General features: G+C 36.0%; 2 protein-coding genes and 1 pseudogene across 3 annotated transcripts; all 3 read left to right on the forward strand.

The window, feature by feature from the left end:
* Positions 1 to 1,373: 1,373 nt before the first annotated feature.
* Positions 1,374 to 2,457, forward strand: LOC311170667 (olfactory receptor 8H1-like; the record flags this gene model as incomplete). Its single annotated transcript, XM_084233043.1, has 1 exon — positions 1,374 to 2,457. Exon 1 carries the CDS (start codon positions 1,510 to 1,512, stop codon positions 2,455 to 2,457), a length of 948 nt encoding a protein of 315 aa, XP_084089169.1. The 5' UTR covers positions 1,374 to 1,509.
* Positions 2,458 to 8,913: 6,456 nt separating this feature from the next.
* LOC311170851 (olfactory receptor 8H1-like) lies at positions 8,914 to 9,857 on the forward strand (annotated as a pseudogene). The gene has a single exon. The product of its transcript is annotated as an olfactory receptor 8H1-like (transcript).
* Positions 9,858 to 15,639: 5,782 nt separating this feature from the next.
* LOC311170622 (olfactory receptor 8H1-like) lies at positions 15,640 to 16,587 on the forward strand (the record flags this gene model as incomplete). Its single annotated transcript, XM_084233004.1, has 1 exon — positions 15,640 to 16,587. One exon carries the CDS (start codon positions 15,640 to 15,642, stop codon positions 16,585 to 16,587), a length of 948 nt encoding a protein of 315 aa, XP_084089130.1.
* Between the last annotated feature and the right edge of the window lie 1,779 nt (positions 16,588 to 18,366).

Consider the following 18,366-nt stretch of genomic DNA (forward strand, 5'->3'; position numbering starts at 1 on the left):
AGAAAAAATAGACAAATATTTCACCTTGGAAAATAAATCATTCCCTCTGTGATGACTTCAAAATAGATGGTTAAGTATCTAGAAACCTTTTGTTCAGCTCCCCAATCAAAAATTTAGAGCTCTGCAAAACAACACCGAACCAGGCTCTGCAATATGCGGTCTCAAGGGGGAATCACTGTGTCTGAAAACGTAACATAGTTCTATGAGTCCTTTAACGTTTTTTCTTGGGAACAGGCCAAACACTTCTCCTGGGAATTAGTCTCACAAGGATGACCAAAGCTTGCATCATCACCATTTGCCATATATGAGGTGCCCAGAAATATCAGGATGAGAGACAAAGAAACACTGTCTCAGAACTCCCTGATATATTCTTTATAGACATCACACCAGGCAAATTTCCACTTGACCAGAATCTTAACAAAATTACTAGGTTGATTTATTTTATATCAGAATTAAAAAAAATGAATGTGCACAAATTTATAAAGAAGTTATTGCAAAGAAAACATAGATTGCAGAAATTCATTACTCACAGGCATTTCATATTTTATTCTGAGAAAAATTTGAGGTTGACAAATTTCAAGACAGATAATTTTGGAGAAGTTTTTGTTTTTCCTTTCCACTGACGTTGACTCACAGTAAGTATGATGCTTAAAATTGTAGTTTTTTATTTAGAATCAAATAAAATGGCAAGAATCCTGAAGGTTATGCACACACATGTCATTTAGACCTTAGACTCTAAATGATTCCAGTAGTTCTGGAAATAGAGAGTGAATGGAATGAGGGCAAAACTCAATGACAAAATTTCAGAAATAATTTTGCAGAAATTTGATTTTAAAAGGTCAATTTATGAAAACATTTTATCTTCTGGGACCTCATACTGATATCAGTGCATATTAGTAACTCTGATACACCCCACTTAATTCCTTTTAATTTGAAGTTTCATTAACATAAACATTTTTAGAAAAAAATAAGTATTAGATTTTTGCCTTAAAACATACTTTTATTGGTTTAGATGTATGTAACATTTTATAAGCTGTTGAAATTAATTATAATGGGGAATTTTGTATTTGATAAATTCTCTGTGCTTAGTTTATCTTGTAGACTCAGAGCATGATCATTTAATAGCTCTCACTAAGGATAAATTTATCAACTGTATGTCCTCTGCCACATCTAAAAAAAATTTGGCTAACAGTCACAGCCTTGGTATAATATTTTCATTTGAAATGAATGCATTATAAAATAGAAACAGATCAGTTTAAGTTTCATTCCAGTTACATAATACATCTGGATTATTACACTATCAATAATAATCAAACTTTACCCATTTCTCCATATGACAATCAAATTCAATTTCTTCACCCTGTTCTGTAAACCACTCATAATTATAAACTGGAAAACATTTAACTAATAAACAGATGCCACATCATTCATAGACTCATAAACGTTATTGATGTTCTATCTATTAAGTACCAACTCTGATTTCTCAATAGGTAAAAGCGGTGGAGAAGAATGCATGGAAGGAATAACACAAACGTGGCCGACTTCATTCTTTTGGGATTTACAGATGCTGAAGACATCCAGCTGGTGCTCTTTGTGCTCTTTCTCCTGATATACCTGGTCACTGTGCTGGGGAATGCAGGGATGATACTTCTCATCCGCCTTGAGGCCCAGCTTCATACCCCCATGTATTTCTTCCTCAGTCACCTGTCTTTCATTGACCTCAATTACTCAACTGTCATCTCACCGAAAACCTTACATAACTTGCTGACCTCCAACAAGAAGATTTCATATGCAACTTGCTTCACTCAATTGTCCTTTTTCGTATTCTTTGTTGCCTCTGAATGTATTCTTCTCTCCTGCATGGCCTATGATCGCTATGTAGCCATCTGCAATCCTCTCCACTACCCTGTTGTCATGTCCGCAAGACGCTGCTGGTCCCTTGTCCTCGGGTCCTATTTTATAGGTGTTGTAGACTCTTTTGTCACTCTGCTTGGCATGAGAAAATTGACCTTCTGCGACTCCCATGAAATCCATCATTTTTTCTGTGACACATCCCCTCTTATAGCACTGTCTTGCACTGAAACCCAGGACAGTGAACTCATTATAAGCATTGATGCAGGCTGTACCATTCTGGGATCTCTAATCACAGTATCATTTTCCTATGTGTCCATTCTCTTTGCTATTCTGAAAATTAAATCCACTTCAGGAAAGAGAAAAGCCTTCTCCACCTGTGGTTCGCATGTGGTGGCAGTCACCATCTTTTATAGCACCATGATCTTCAGTTACTTAAAACCAAATACATCCTACTCCTTGGGAAAGGATCAGGTGGCTTCTGTGTTTTACACTATGGTGACCCCCATGCTGAATCCCCTCATTTATAGTCTTCGCAACAAAGAAGTGAAAAATGCTGTCCTTAGACTCCTTCAGAAGAGAGAGGGCTCCAGACACTTGAAATAGTGATGCTGAACATTTTTTATATAATGTTTTTTTCTTTTTATTCAAGCCATATTATACCTTTATATTTTTGCTCTTCAGGTAACGTTGGTTTACATTGTTATTGTATGTTGGAAAAATAGGATCCTCCTTCCCAGCTGTGTTCAATGGTGCTCCCCCGACCAAAGCACCCATAGCCACCCCCAGGGACCACTGTGCCTCCTCCAAATTTGTGCTTGTCCCTCTCCCTGCTCTTACTCCTCTGAATGTTTCAATTCCATAGTCAAGTTTTGAGTATATGTTTTGAGTTTTGCCCTCTGATGGATTCTCTTGCTTGTCAATATAACAAAGGTAAGTGTCACCACCAGGTGTTTGTTTTACTCCTTCTGACATTTCCTTTTTAGTAAGTGTTTTCCCCTCCATTCATGATGCTAAGCTTTTAAGCTCCCTTTTACTTTCTTCATTGTAGGGATTTTCTTTAAAGTCTCCCTAAAATCCATTAACTCTATTTATTTCCTTGTGTTTCTGATGACCCAGTTTTTAATTCACCAGATGTAATCTTGGGCAATACTTCTTTGAAATGGTCTCAACTTAAGGACAACAAATGCACAAAATAAGAAAAGAAAGTTGTCTTCCTTTACATTTTTTCCATAACAATTCCGTTGTATAGTTTAGCACTTTATTCTTTTTTTTGTTTGTTTGTTTATTTATTTGTTTGTTTTGTTTTGTTTTTTTGTTTATACATGCACTGGGTACAGTCAGAAGCGCAGGAGGGTGAGAGAATTCACCAGAGCCAGAGCGGGGAGCAGAGCAGGCAGAAGGACCGAAGGACACTGCTGAGGGGAGCAGCGGGCGGCAGGAGAGGTCTGTGCACCATGTGGGACCCTCCTCCGGTGGCTGGGGAGCAGCCGGGGATCGAACCGGCGCCGCAGAGGCTGCGGGCAGCTTCGCAACCCAGCGCTCAACCGCTGCGCCACCGGGGAGGCCCGAGTTTAGCACTTTATTCTAAGAAGAGCTTATTTGTTTGCTCAATAGAAATCCTTTCAGAATGCATTGAGTCCATTCATTCAGAAGAAAATAGTAGTGTGACTAGGAACACTTGCCTTGGAACAAGAAACTTAGATTTAGATTCTAGATCTTCTTACCTTTCAGCTATACACCCTCTGGTAAGTCACTGAAACTTAGAGCCTCTGTTTCTATAACTGTTAAAGATAAATGATAATCCCAGGTCTATATACAGGGTTTATAAGCATGAAGTCAGATGATGGATATAAAACATTTGAAGCATTTCTAATAAAATTTTTTGTTATCATAAGAAGACTCACATTCCTGCAATGTTTTCAATTTTAATTCACAATGATTTTTCTTTTTTTTTTTAAGATTTATTTATTTACATATGCAAGAACGGGGGTACAGGCTAGAGGTGCAGAGAGGGGGGTGAGAGTATTCACCAGAAACAGTGGGGAACAGAACAGGCAGAACGACTGAAAAACAGTGCTGAGGAGAGAAGGGGGGAGTCAGGTAAGGTCTGCAGAGCCATGTGGGTAGCTGCCTGGCTGGGGATCTAACTCCTTCTGCAGTGGCTGCAGATAGCTTCATAGGCTATATCTTATCCCCTTGTACCACCAGGGAGGCCCCACAATGATTTTTCTTAAGGCTATTCACTTGAGTTTTTGTAGATGAATTTTGATTAATTTAATAGACAAACACCAAAACAACAACAACAACAACTGAAAATGAAAATTGCAGTGCTTCACAAATTTGGACTTTGTAATGGTATATGTTAACATTGGAGAAAACATAAAATACTGGGAAAAAAAAGTGAAGGAAAGAGGATTGTCCTAATAATTACTGACAGTCTAGTGTCTGTTGTTCTTTTGTTATGTATTTGTGTATATATATTGTAAGCATGAGTTTAATTTCTGCTGTGTTCGTTAGTGTTTTTTCAGCTTTCTGATACACTTGCAAGTTTAAACTTTGTTAATACCTTTGTCATTGAAACAATGTGAGAAGAATGTGTTGTTGGTCTAGGAGACTCCCAGAGAGCATGCTGTGGACTTGACATATTGTAAACTCATCAATCTAAAACTCTCTATGCCATAAAATAACTGGTCTTACCTGGTGAGCATTTAAAGTTCTTATCTTTCTGTGACATGTTAATCACGTTTGTCACTGCTAACTTATTGAAATTGTTTATAATTTTTAAAGTTGTTGCTTTTCCCTTGGTTTCTAAGTTTTGTTATATACTTTGCAAGCAAAATTTTGAAGTAAATGCTTCACTCACTTGCTTAACATTTTGAGTGGAGAACAGTTGTAAAGCTAAACATTGACAATAAATTCAGATTATGTGGCCACCCATAAGCTTTAGTCAGTAGAGTGTTTGGTTTTTCTTAATTTTAAATTTTTTCTATAAAAAATGACAAAGGAATTGATCAAATAAACAAACATAAAGCCTAGAAATATGACTTCAGAATTGAGGCTACTACAGAGGATGAGATGATGGGTGTGGAAGCAAATCCCTGAGGGAGTATAGGTCAGAGAAACAGGGCTTAGTTGTTGGGGCCGGGGTGGTGACATACTCTGAGGGGTTTTAAACTCTTCCCTAAATCCCATGCAATGATGTAATCCAATGTTACCTCAATAAAGAAAATAAATAATTAACTAAATTAATAAAGAACAGTTTTTCTGTTAGTAGTCTGGAATTGTTAAATTCCTTAAAAAATTCTAGCTAGAGAGTATTTTGTTATTTAAGATTATTCAAATTAATTTTTAAATTTTATTTTATTTTTTCAAAGATTTATTTATTTGTTTGTTTGTTTATTTATACAAGCACTGGGTACAGTCAGAGGCATGGGAGTGTGAGAGTATTCACCAGAGCCAGAGCGGGGAGCAGGGCAGGCAGAAGGACCTAAGTACACTGCTGAGGGGAGCAGCGGGCGGCAGGAGAGGTCTACTAGCCATGTGGGACCCTCCTCCGGTGGCCAGGGAGCAGCCAGGGATCGAACCGTCGCTGCAGAGGCTGCGGGCAGCTTCGCAACCCAGCGCTCAACCGTTGCGCCACGGGGGAGGCCCCTTAAATTTTATTTTAATTAAGAGTTGTTCAAGAAGATAGTTTTCATTTTCCAATTTTGAATGTTTTGTTTTAAACTTTTGCTATGATTACTGGCTAGATTTTTTCATTCATCCAATAATGATTGATGTGCATTCTTATATTAATGACATGTATATTTCTCCAAGTAAATCATGGAACAATTCTATGTGATTGGCTCTAGTCACTACTACTATCTACTACTCTTCCAGGTTAGCACATAATATCCATCCTCACATTGCAGCATTATTTAAAAAATCTGTTATTACCATGATATGGAAACTGTGTAATTATAGCTATTCTTATTTGTTTATTTGCAACTACAGATAAGTATTTGAGAAGCATTTATTGCTCAGTAACATGCATTTTTAGATCATTACTATCTTGGATATGCAATGTGTCATTTCACATATTAATAGACAGTTTTTTTTTTCTGTGATTTTTTTTTAATGAGCTATGCCCTCATCTTTCATTCATTTATCTCTGTTTCTACAATGAGTAACATGACCTGTTGGTTTATGTTGGCAGAGATGGTCAACAGATTCCACACTTTTGTCAAAAATGCTTAGCTTTAGATAGTGACTAATTAAGACTTCCCTACTCTCTTTATAATGTGTCCTAGAAAGCATTTATATAGTGTTATTGCATGTGCATAATATGATCTATAGCAATATAAAATGTTGTTGCATGTGCTGTAGTTTCCTTGTTATATTAATACATTCATATTTTGTGTAAGATGTAATTTGTTGTAATTTAGGACATAATATTCCAGTTTTGGGCACCATGCCAGTAATATTTAATGTACTGTGTAATGAAAAATAAAACAGCTGTGTTTTATTGATATATAATAATGGTAATACTATATTTTGTTGAGCTCTTGTCATGTCCCACAATACTCTAAAGGTTGAGCTGTGCATTAACATGTTTTATCTATATCAGGTAACTTCCAGGTAGATGTCAATGTATAAATCAAAGGGGGGAGAAGGGTACCAATGACTTCATTAAAGATACTATGGAAATATGCAAGCTGTGGTTTTGCTATGGATTACAGGGTCATTGCCAATCTAGTCAAATGTAATCATTATATAATTAATATTACCTGCAACCATGGGCATCTATTCAAGTTGAGTCAGAGATATGGAGATTAATACTATGCCTTTAAATGTATACATGACTCTGTGTTTAAACATATTTTTTACACAATAAATGTATGTGTGTGGATGTATATATTCATTTATACCAAATTTCATATGTTGAAGACTTAACACCTGGTACTTCACTCTGTACTCCAGTGAGAGGATCATTGTGTGGGTAATTAACTGAAAATTAGCTTTTAAGGGTGTGATGTAATCAAATGGGACTGGGACTGGCATCATGAGAACAAAGGATCACAGCATAGAAACATGGAGGGCAAATGGCAATGTGAAGAGACAAAGAGAGGACATCTACCTACAGTGAAGGAGAGGGACCTGCCAGAAATCAGCCTTGACTTATCTTGAGCTCAGGCTTCTAGATTGAGAACACGGGGAAATAAATTGCTGTTATTTAAGCTCCCAGTCTGTGGTATTTGGTTACATCACCCTAACGAACTAATATTCTCAGACATCATATTGTGCATGTGTGTTCATGTGTGTGCAGGTGTATATATCAGAGTGAGTGAAGAAAGAACAGAGAATAATAGAATTCCCCTGTACGTGTGGGAACTGCTTAGGTAGAGGTGTGGCTACGATCTTAATATGAAAGTGTCTACCAAAAATAAAAAAAGGATGCTACAAAAAAGTTTTTAATGTCTTTTTGATTATGAGACAGGGAGTTTAATTCTGTATTTATTTCATTGTAATGGTGAAGAGTGAAAAATACACTTTTTTAATTCCTACTGTCCATACTATTTGAGATGATAGTATGATCTTATAAAATAGAAAAATAGAAAAATATTTCACTTTGGAAAATAAACCATTCCCTCTCTGATGACTTCAAAATAGATGGTTAAGTATCTAGAAACTTTTTGTTCAGCTTCCCAATCAAAAATTTAGAGCTCAGCAAAACAACACCAAACCAGGCTCTGCATTATGCGGTCTCAAGGGAGAATCGCTGTGTCTGAAAACTTAACATAGTTATATCAGTCCTTGAACGTGTTTCCTTGGGAACAGGCCAAACACATCTCCTGGGAATTAGTCTCACAAGGATGACCAAAGCTTGCATCATCACCATTCGCCATATATGAGGTGCCCAGAAATATCAGAATGAGAGACAAAGCATCACTGTGAGTCTCAGAACTCCATGATATATTCTTTATAGACATCACACCAGACAAATTTCTACTGGACCAGAATCTTAACAAAATTACTAGGTTGATTTATTTTGCATCAGAATTAAAAAAATGAATGCGCAAAAATTTACAAAGAAGTTATGGCGAAGAAAACATAGATTGAAGAAATTCATTACTCAAACGCATTTCATATTTTACTCTGAGAAAAATTTCAGGTTGACAAATTTCAAGACAGATAAGTTTGGAGAATTTTTTTTTTTTTCCTTTCCACCGACATTGACTCACAGTAAGTATGATGCTTAACATTGTAGGTTTCTATTTAGAATCAAATAAAATGGCAAGACTCCTGAAAGACTCCAAATGACGCCAGTAGTTCTGGAAATAGAAATAGAGAGTGAATGGAATGAGGGTAAAACTCAATGACAAAATTTCAGAAACAATTTTGCAGAAATTTGATTTTAAAAGTTCAATTTATGAAAACATTTTATCTTCCGGGACCTCATACTGATATCAGTGCATATTAGTAACTCTGATACACCCCTTTTAATTAGAAGTTTCATAAACATAAACACTTTTAGAAAAAAATAAGTATTTGATTTTTGCCTTAGAACATACTTTTTTTGGTTTAGATGTATGTAATTTTTTATAAGCTCGGTGAAATTAATTATAACGGGGAATATTGCATTTGATAAGCTCTCAATGCTTAGTTTATCTTCTAGACTCAGAGCATGGTCATTTAATAGCTCTCACTAAGGATAAATTTATTAACTGTATGTCTCTGCCTCATCTAAAAAAAATTTGGCTAACAGTCACACCAATGATATAATATTTTCATTTGAAATGAATGCATTGTAAAATACAAACATATCAGTGTAAGTTTCATTCAAGTTACGTAATATATCTGGATTATTACACTATCAATAATATCAAATTTTACTCATTTCTACATGACAATCAAATTCAATTTCTTCACCCTGTTCTGTAAACCACTCATAATTATAAACTGGAAAACATTTAACTAATAAACAGATGCCACATCATTCATAGACTCATAAACCTTATTGATGTTCTATCTATTAAGTACCAACTCTGATTTCTCAATAGGTAAAAGCAGTAGAGAAGAATGCATCGAAGGAATAACACAAACGTGGCCGACTTCATTCTTTTGGGATTTACAGATGCTGAAGACATCCAGCTGGTGCTCTTTGTGCTCTTTCTTCTGATATACCTGGTCACTGTGCTGGAGAATGCAGGGATGATACTGCTCATCTGCTTTGATGCCCAGCTTCATACCCCCATGTATTTCTTCCTCAGTCACCTTTCATTGACCTCAATTACTCATCTGTCACCTCACCGAAAACCTTCCATAACTTGCTGACCTCCAACAAGAAAATTTCATATGCAACTTGCTTCACTCAACTGTCCTTTTTCGTATTCTTTGTTGCTTCCGAATTTATTCTTCTCTCCTGCATGGCCTATGATCGCTATGTAGCCATCTGCAATCCTCTCCACTACCCTGTTGTCCTGTCCCCAATACGCTGCTGGTCTCTCGTCATCGGGTCCTATTTTATAGGTGTTATAGACTCTTTTGTCACTCTGCTTGGCGTGAGAAAATTGACCTTCTGTGACTCCCATGAAATCCATCATTTTTTCTTTGACACATCCCCTCTTATAGCACTGTCTTGCACTGAAACCCAGGACACTGAACTCATTATACTCATTGATGCAGGCTGTACCATTCTGGGATCTCTAATCACAATATCATTTTCCTATGTGTCCATTCTCTCTGCTATTCTGAAAATTAAATCCACTTCAGGAAAGAGAAAAGCCTTCTCCACCTGTGGCTCGCATGTGGTGGCAGTCACCATCTTTTATAGCACTATGATCTTCAGTTACTTAAAACCAAATACATCCTACTCCTTGGGAAAGGATCAGGTGGCTTCTGTGTTTTACACTATGGTGACCCCCATGCTGAATCCCCTCATTTATAGTCTTCGCAACAAAGAAGTGAAAAATGCTGTCCTTAGACTCCTTCAGAAGAGAGAGGGCTCCAGACACTTGAAATAGTGATGCTGAACATTTTTTTATATAATGTTTTTTTCTTTTTATCCAAGCCATATTATACCTTTATATTTTTGCTTTTCAGGTAACGTTGGTTTACATTGTTATTTGTATGTTGGAAAAATAGGATCCCCTTTCCCAGCTGTGTTCAATGGTGCTCCCCCCACCAAAGCACCCATGGTCCACCCCCCCATGGACCACTGTGCCTCCTCCAAATTCATGCTTGTCCCTCTCCCTGCTCTTACTCCTCTGAATGTCTCAGTTTTATAGTCAAGTTTTAAGGTATATGTTTTGAGATTTGTCCTGTGACGGTTTCTCTTGCTTGTCAGTATAACAAAGGTAAGTGTCACCACTGGGTGTTTGTTTTACTCCTTCTGACTTATTTCATTTTCAGTAAGCACTTTCAGCTCCATTCATGAAGCTAAGCTTTTAAGCTCCCTTTTACTTTCTTCACTGTAGGGATTTTCTTTAAAGTCTCGCTAAAATTCATTAACTCTATTTTCTGTGTTTCTGATGACCCAGTTTTTAATTCACCAAATGGAATCTTGGGCATTACCAGGAACATGCCTTTGAAATCAATACTGTCATTGAAATAAAAAAAAATACTGCTTTGATTTATGGTCTCAATTTTAGGACAACAAATGCACAAAATTAGAAAAGTAAGTTTTCTTCTTTTAAATTTTTTCCATAACAATTCCATTGTATAGTTCAGAACTTAATTGTGTAAAAGATCTAGTTTGTTGGCTCAATAAAAATGGTTTCAGAATTCACTGAATCCATTCATTTAGAAGAAAATAGTAGTGTGACTATGAACACTTGCCTTGGAACAAGAAACTTAGCTTTAGATTCTAGATCTGCTTACCTTTTAGCTATACACCCTCCGGTAAGTTACTGAAACTTAGAGCCTTTGTTTCTATAACTGTAAAAAATAAATGATAATCCCGGGTCTACATAGATTGTTTATAAACCTGAAGTCAGACGATGGATATAAAACATTTGAAGCATTTCTAATAGAATTTTTCATTACCATAAGAAGGCTTACATTCCTGCAATATTTTCAATTTCAATACACAATTAGTTTTCTTTTTTTTTAAGACTTATTTATTTATGCAAGCAAGAACTGGGGTACAGACCAGAGGTATGGGGTGGGGGGTGAGAGGATTCACCAGAGACAGAGTGGGGAACAGAACAGGCAGATCGACTGAAATACAGTGCTGAGGAGGGAAGGGGGGAGTCAGGTGAGGTCTGCAGAGCCATGTGGGTAGCTGCCTGGCTGGGGATTGAACTCCTTCTGCAGTGGCTGCGGATAGCTTCATAGGTTGCGTCTTATCCCATTGCACCACAATGATTTTTCTTAAGGCTATTCACTTGAGTTTTTGTAGATTAATTTTGATTATTTTAATAGACAAACACCAAAAAAAAAAAACTAAAAAGGAAAATTGAAGTGCTTCACAAATTTGGACTTTGTAATGGTATATGTTAACATTGGAGAAAACATAGAAATGCTGGAAAAAAAATTGAAGGAAAGGATTGTCCTGATAATTACTGACAGCTTAGTGTCTATTGTTCTTTTGTATGTATTTGTGTATATATATTGTAAGCATGAGTAAAATTTCTGCTGTGTCTGATACTGTTTTTTTCAGCTTTCTAATACACTTGCAAGTTTAAACTTTGTTAATTCCTTTGTTATTGAAACATGATGAGATGAATGTGTTCTTGGTCTAGGAGACTCCCAGAGAGCATGCTGTGGACTTGACCTGTTGTAAACTCATCAATCTAAAACTCTGCATGCAGAAAATCACTTTGTTCCTACCTGCTGAGCATTTAAATTTCTTACCTTTCTGTGACATGTTCATTAACTTTAGTTACTGCTAATTTATTGAAATTCTTTATAATTTTTAAGCTGTATTTCCTTGGTTTCTAAGTTTTGTTATATACTTTGCAAGTATATTTTTGAAGTAAATGCTTCATTCACTTGTTTGACAGTTTCCGTGGAGAATAGTTGTAAAATTAAACATTGACAATAAATTCAGATTATCTGGCCACCCATAAGCTTTAGTCAGTAGAGTGTTCAGTTTTTCTTAATTTTAAAATTTTTCTATAAAAAATGACAAAGGAATTGATCAAATCAACAAACATAAAGCCTAGAAATATGATTTCAGAATTGAGGCTACTACAGAGGATGAGATGATGCGTGTGGAAGCAAATCCCTGAGGGAGCCAACGTCAGAGTAATAGGGCTTAGATATTGTGGCCGGGGTGGTGACATACACTGAGGGTTTTTAACCTCTTCCCCCAAATTCCATGCAATGATGTAATCCAATGTTACCTCAATAAAGAAAACAAATAATTAACTAAATTAATAAAAATCAAATTTTCTGTTAGTAGTCTGGAATTGTTAATTTTCTTACAAAATTCTAGCTTTAGAGCATTTTGTTATGTAAGGTTTTCAAGTTAATTTTTAAATTTTATTTTAATTAAGAGTTGTTCAAGAAGATAGTTTTCATTTTCCAATATTCAATGTTTTGTTTTAAACTTTTACTATGATTACTGGCTAGATTGTTTTCATTCATCCAATAATGATTGATGTGCATTCTTATATTAATGACATGTATATTTCTCCAAGTAAATCATAGAGCAATTATATGTGACTGGCTCTAATCACTACTACTCTCTACTGCTCTTCCAGGTTAGCACATGATACCTATCCTCACATTACAGCATAATTAAAAAAATCTGATATTTCCATGATATTGAAACTGTATATTTATAGCTATTCCTATTTGTCAAAAATGCTTAGCTTTAGGTAGTGCTTAATTAAGACTTCCCCATTCTCTTTATAATGTATCTTAGAAAGCATTTATATATTGTTATCACAAGTGTATAATATGATGTATAGCAATGTAAAAAATGTTGTTGCATATGCTATAGTTTCCTTGCTATATTAATACATATCATATTTTGTGTAATATGTAATTTTTTGTAATTGAGGACATAATATTCCAGTTTTGGGCACCATGCCAATAATATTTAATTAATGTGCAATGAAAAATAAAAACAGCTGTGTTTTATTAATTGATGTATAATAATGGAAATACTGTATTTTGTTGAGCTCTTCTCATGTCCCACAATACTCTAAAGATTGAGCTGTGATTATCGTGTTTTATCTATATCAGGTAACTTCCAGGTAGATGTCAATGTATAAATATAAGGGGGAAAAAGGGTACCAATGACTTCATTGAAGATACTATGGAAATATGCAAGCGGTGGTTTTGCTATGGTTTACAGGGTCATTGCCAAGCTAGTCAAATGTAATCATTACAAAATTAATATTACCTGCAACCATGGGCATCTATTCCAGTTGAGTCAGAGATATGGAGATTAATACTGTGCATTTAAATGTATATGTGACTCTGTGTTTAAGCCTATTTTTAACATTAAATATATGAGTGTGGGTGTATATATTCATTTATACCAAATTTCATATGTTGAAGACTTAACTCCTAGTACTTCACTCTGTACTCCAGTGAGAGGATCATTGTGTGGGTAATTAACTTAAAATTAGCTTTTATGGGTGTGATCTAATCCCAGTCTGTGGTATTTGGTTACATCACCCTAACAAACTAATATTCTCAGACATCATATTGTGCATGTGTGTTCATGTGTGTGCAGGTGTATATATCAGAGTCAGTGAAGAAAGAACTGAGAATAATAGAATTCCCCTGTACATGTGGGAACTGCTTAGGTAGAGGTGTGGCTACGATCTTAATATGAAAGTGTCTACCAAAAATAAAAAAAAAGATGCTACAAAAAAGTTTTTTAAAGTCTTTTTGATTATGAGACAGGGAGTTTAATTCTGTATTTATTTCATTGTAATGGTGAAAAGTGAAAAATACACGTTTTTGATACCTACTGTCCATACTATTTGAGATGATAGTATGATCTCATAAAATAAAAAAATTGAAAAATATTTCACCTTGGAAAATAAATCATTCCCTCTCTGATGACTTCAAAATAGATGGTTAAGTATCTAGAAACTTTTTGTTCAGCTCCCCAATCAAAAATTTAGAGCTCTGCAAAACACCACCAAACAAGGCTTTGCATTACGCGGTCTCAAGGGAGAATCACTGTGTCTGAAAACTTAACATAGTTGTATAAGTCCTTGGACGTTTTTCCTTGGGAACAGGCCAAACACTTCTCCTGGGAATTAGTCTCACAAGGATGACCAAAGCTTGCATCATCACCATTCGCCATATATGAGGTGCCCAGAAATATCAGGATGAGAGACAAAGCAACTCTGTTTGTGAGTCTCAGAACTCCCTGATATATTCTTTATAGACATCACACCAGGCAAATTTCCACTTGACCAGAATCTTAACAAAATTACTAGGTTGATTTATTTTACATCAGAATTAAAAAAAAATGTACGCACAAAAATTTACAAAGAAGTTATTGCAAAGAAAACATAGATTGCAGAAATTCATTACTCAAATGCATTTCATATTTTACTCTGAGAAAAATTTGAGGTTGACAAATTTCAAGACAGATAATTTTGGAGGAGTTTTTTTTATTTTCCTTTCCACCGACGTTGACTCACAGTAAGTATGATGCTTAAAATTGTAGGTTTTTATTTAGAATCAAATAAAATGGCAAGAATCCTGAAAGACTCCAAATGATGCCAGTAGTTCTGGAAATAGAAATAGAGAGTGAATGGAATGAGGGTAAATCTCAATGACAAAATTTCAGAAACAATTTTGCAGAAATTTGATTTTAAAAGGTCAATTTATGAAAACATTTTATCTTCCGGGTCCTCATGCTGATATCTGTGCATATTAGTAACTCTCATACACCCCACATAAGTCCTTTTAATTTGAAGTTTCATTAACATAAACATTTTTAGAAAAAAATAAGTATTAGATTTTTGCCTTAAATCATACTTTTATTGGTTTAGATGTATGTAATATTTATAAGCTTGGTGAAATTAATTATAATGGGGAAGTGTGTATTTGATAAATTCCCTGTGCTTAGTTTATCTTGTAGACTCAGAGCATGATCATTTAATAGCTCTCACTAAGGACAAATATATTAACAGTATGTCCTCTTCCTCATCTAAAAAATTTTGGCTAATAGTCACACCAATTGTATAATATTTTCATTTGAAATGAATGCATTATAAAATAGAAACAGAACAGTGTAAGTTTCATTCTAGTTACATAATACATCTGGATTATTACACTATCAATAATAATCAAATTTTACCCATTTCTACATATGACAATTAAATTCAATTTCTTCACCCTGTTCTGTAAACCACTCATAAACTGGAAAACATTTTACTAATAAACAGATGGCACATCATTCATAGACTCTTTTTTTATTTTTTATTGATTTTTTATTTTTTAATTTATAAAGGCATGGTTTATTTATTTATGTATTTTATTTGTTTGGTTTTTGTTTATACATGCACTGGGTACAGACAGAAGTGCGGGAGGGTGAGAGAATTCACCAGAGCCAGAGCGGGGAGCAGAGCAGGCAGAAGGACCGAAGTACACTGCTGAGGGGAGCAGCGGGTGGCAGGAGAGGTCTGCGCGCCATGTGGGACCCTCCTCCGGTGGCCGGGGAGCAGCCGGTGTCGAACCCGCGCTGCAGAGGCCGCGGGCAGCTTCACAACCCAGCGCTCAACTGCTGCGCCACCGGGGAGGCCCATTCACAGACTCTTAAACCTTATTGATGTTCTATCTATTAAGTACCAACTCTGATTTCTCAATAGGTAAAAGCAGTGGAGAAGAATGCATAGAAGGAATAACACAAACATGGCTGACTTCATCCTTTTGGGATTAACAGATGCTGAAGACATCCAGCTGGTGCTCTTTGTGCTCTTTCTAATGATATACCTGGTCACTGTGCTGGGGAATGCAGGGATGATACTGCTCATCCGCCTTGATGCCCAGCTTCATACGCCCATGTATTTTTTCCTCAGTCACCTGTCTTTCATTGACTTCAATTACTCATCTGTCATCTCACCTAAAGCCTTACATAACTTGCTGACCTCCAACAAGAAGATTTCATATGCAACTTGCTTCACTCAACTGTCCTTTTTCGTATTCTTTGTTGCTTCTGAATGTATTCTTCTCTCCTGCATGGCCTATGATCGCTATGTAGCCATCTGCAATCCTCTCCACTACCCTGTTGTCATGTCCCCAAGACGCTGCTGGTCCCTTGTCCTCGGGTCCTATTTTGTAGGTTTTATAGACTCTTTCATCACTCTGCTTGGCATGAGAAAACTGACCTTCTGCGACTCCCATGAAATCCATCATTTTTACTGTGACACATCCCCTATTATAGCACTGTCTTGCACTGAAACCCGGGACACTGAACTCATTATACTCATTGATGCAGGCATTACCATTGTGGGATCTCTAATCACAGTAACATTTTCCTATGTGTCCATTCTCTCTGCTATTCTGAAAATTAAATCCACTTCAGGAAGGAGAAAAGCCTTCTCCACCTGTGGCTCACATGTGGTGGCAGTCACCATCTTTTATAGCACTATGATCTTCAGTTACTTAAAACCAAATACATCCTACTCCTTGGGAAAGGATCAGGTGGCTTCTGTGTTTTACACTATTGTTATCCCCATGCTGAATCCCCTCATTTATAGTCTTCGCAACAAAGAAGTGAAAAATGCTGTCCTTAGACTCCTGCAGAAGAGAGAGGGCTCCAGACACTTGAAATAGTGATGCTGAACATTTTTTATATAATATTGTTTTCTTTTTATCCAAGCCATATTATACCTTTATATTTTTGCTCTTCAGATAACGTTGGTTTACATTGTTATTGGTATGTTGGAAAAATAGGATCCCCCTTCCCAGCTGTGTTCAATGGTGCTCCCCCCACCAAAGCACCCATGGAACTCTCTGCCTCCTCCAAATTCATGCTTGTCCCTCTCCCTGCTCTTACTCCTCTGAATGTCTCAGTTTTATAGTCAAGTTTTAATGTATATATTTTGAGTTTTGCCCTCTGACCGTTTCTCTTGCTTGTCAATATAACAAAGGTAAGTGTCACCACTGGGTGTTTGTTTTACTCCTTCTGACTTATTTCATTTTCAGTAAGTGCTTTCCCCTCCATTCACGATGCTAAGCTTTTAAGCTCCCTTTTACTTACTTCACTGTAGGGATTTCTTTAAAGTCTCACTAAAATCCATTAACTCTATTTATTTCCTTGTGTTTCTGATGACCCCGTTTTTAATTCACCAGATGTAATTTTGGGCAATACTTATTTGATGTGGTCTCAAATTAAGGACAACAAATGCACAAAATAAGAAAAGAAAGTTGTCTTCTTTTACTTTTTTTCCATAACAATTCCCTTGTATAGTTCAGCACTTTATTCTAAAAAGAGCTTATTTGTTTGCTCAGTAGAAATCGTTTCAGAATGCATTCAGTCCATTCATTCAGAAGATAATAGTAGTGTGACTATGAATACTTGCCTTGGAACAAGAAACTTAGATTTAGATTCTAGATCTTCTTACCTTTCAGCTATACACCCTCTGGTAAATCACTGAAACTAAGAGCCTCTGTTTCTATAATTGTAAAAGATAAATGATAATCCCAGGTCTATATAGAGGGCTTATAAACACGAAGTCAGATGATGGATATAAAACATTTGAAGCATTTCTAATAAAATTTTTCATTATCATAAGAAGGCTTACATTCCTGCAATGTTTTCAATTTTAATTCACAATGATTTTTCTTTTTTTTTCTTTAAAGATTTATTTATTTACATATGCAAGAACTGGGGTACAGGCAGAGGTACAGAGACGCGGGTGAGAGGATTCACCAGAAACAGAGTGGGGAACAGAACAGGCAGAACGACTGAAAAACAGTGCTGAGGAGAGAAGGGTGGAGTCAGGTGAGGTCTGCAGAGCCATGTGGGTAGCTGCCTGGCTGGGGATCAAAGTCCTTCTGCAGTGGCTGCAGATAGCTTCATAGGCTGTATCTTATCCCCTTGCACCACCAGGGAGGCTCCACAATGAATTTTCTTAAGGCTATTCACTTGAGTTTTTGTAGATTAATTTTGATTAATTTAATAGACAAACACCAAACAACAACAACAACAACAACAACTGAAAAGGAAAATTGCAGTGCTTCACAAATTTGGACTTTGTAATGGTATATGTTAACATTGGAGAAAACATAAAATACTGGGAAAAAAAATTGAAGGAAAGAGGATTGTCCTAATAATTACTGACAGCTTAGTGTCTGTTGTTCTTTTGTTATGTATTTGTGTATATATAGTGTAAGCATGAGTTTAATTTCTGCTGTGTTCGTTAGTGTTTTTTCAGCTTTCTGATACACTTGCAAGTTTAAACTTTGTTAATTCCTTTGTCATTGAAATAATGTGAGAAGAATGTGTTGTTGGTCTAGGAGACTCCCAGAGAGCATGCTTTGGGCTTGACATATTGTAAACTCATCATTCTAAAACTCTCTATGCCATAAAATAACTGGTCTTACCTGCTG

The sequence above is a fragment of the Talpa europaea genome (genome assembly GCF_964194135.1).
Source record: "Talpa europaea genome assembly, chromosome: 1".
Classification (NCBI taxonomy): domain Eukaryota; kingdom Metazoa; phylum Chordata; class Mammalia; order Eulipotyphla; family Talpidae; genus Talpa; species Talpa europaea.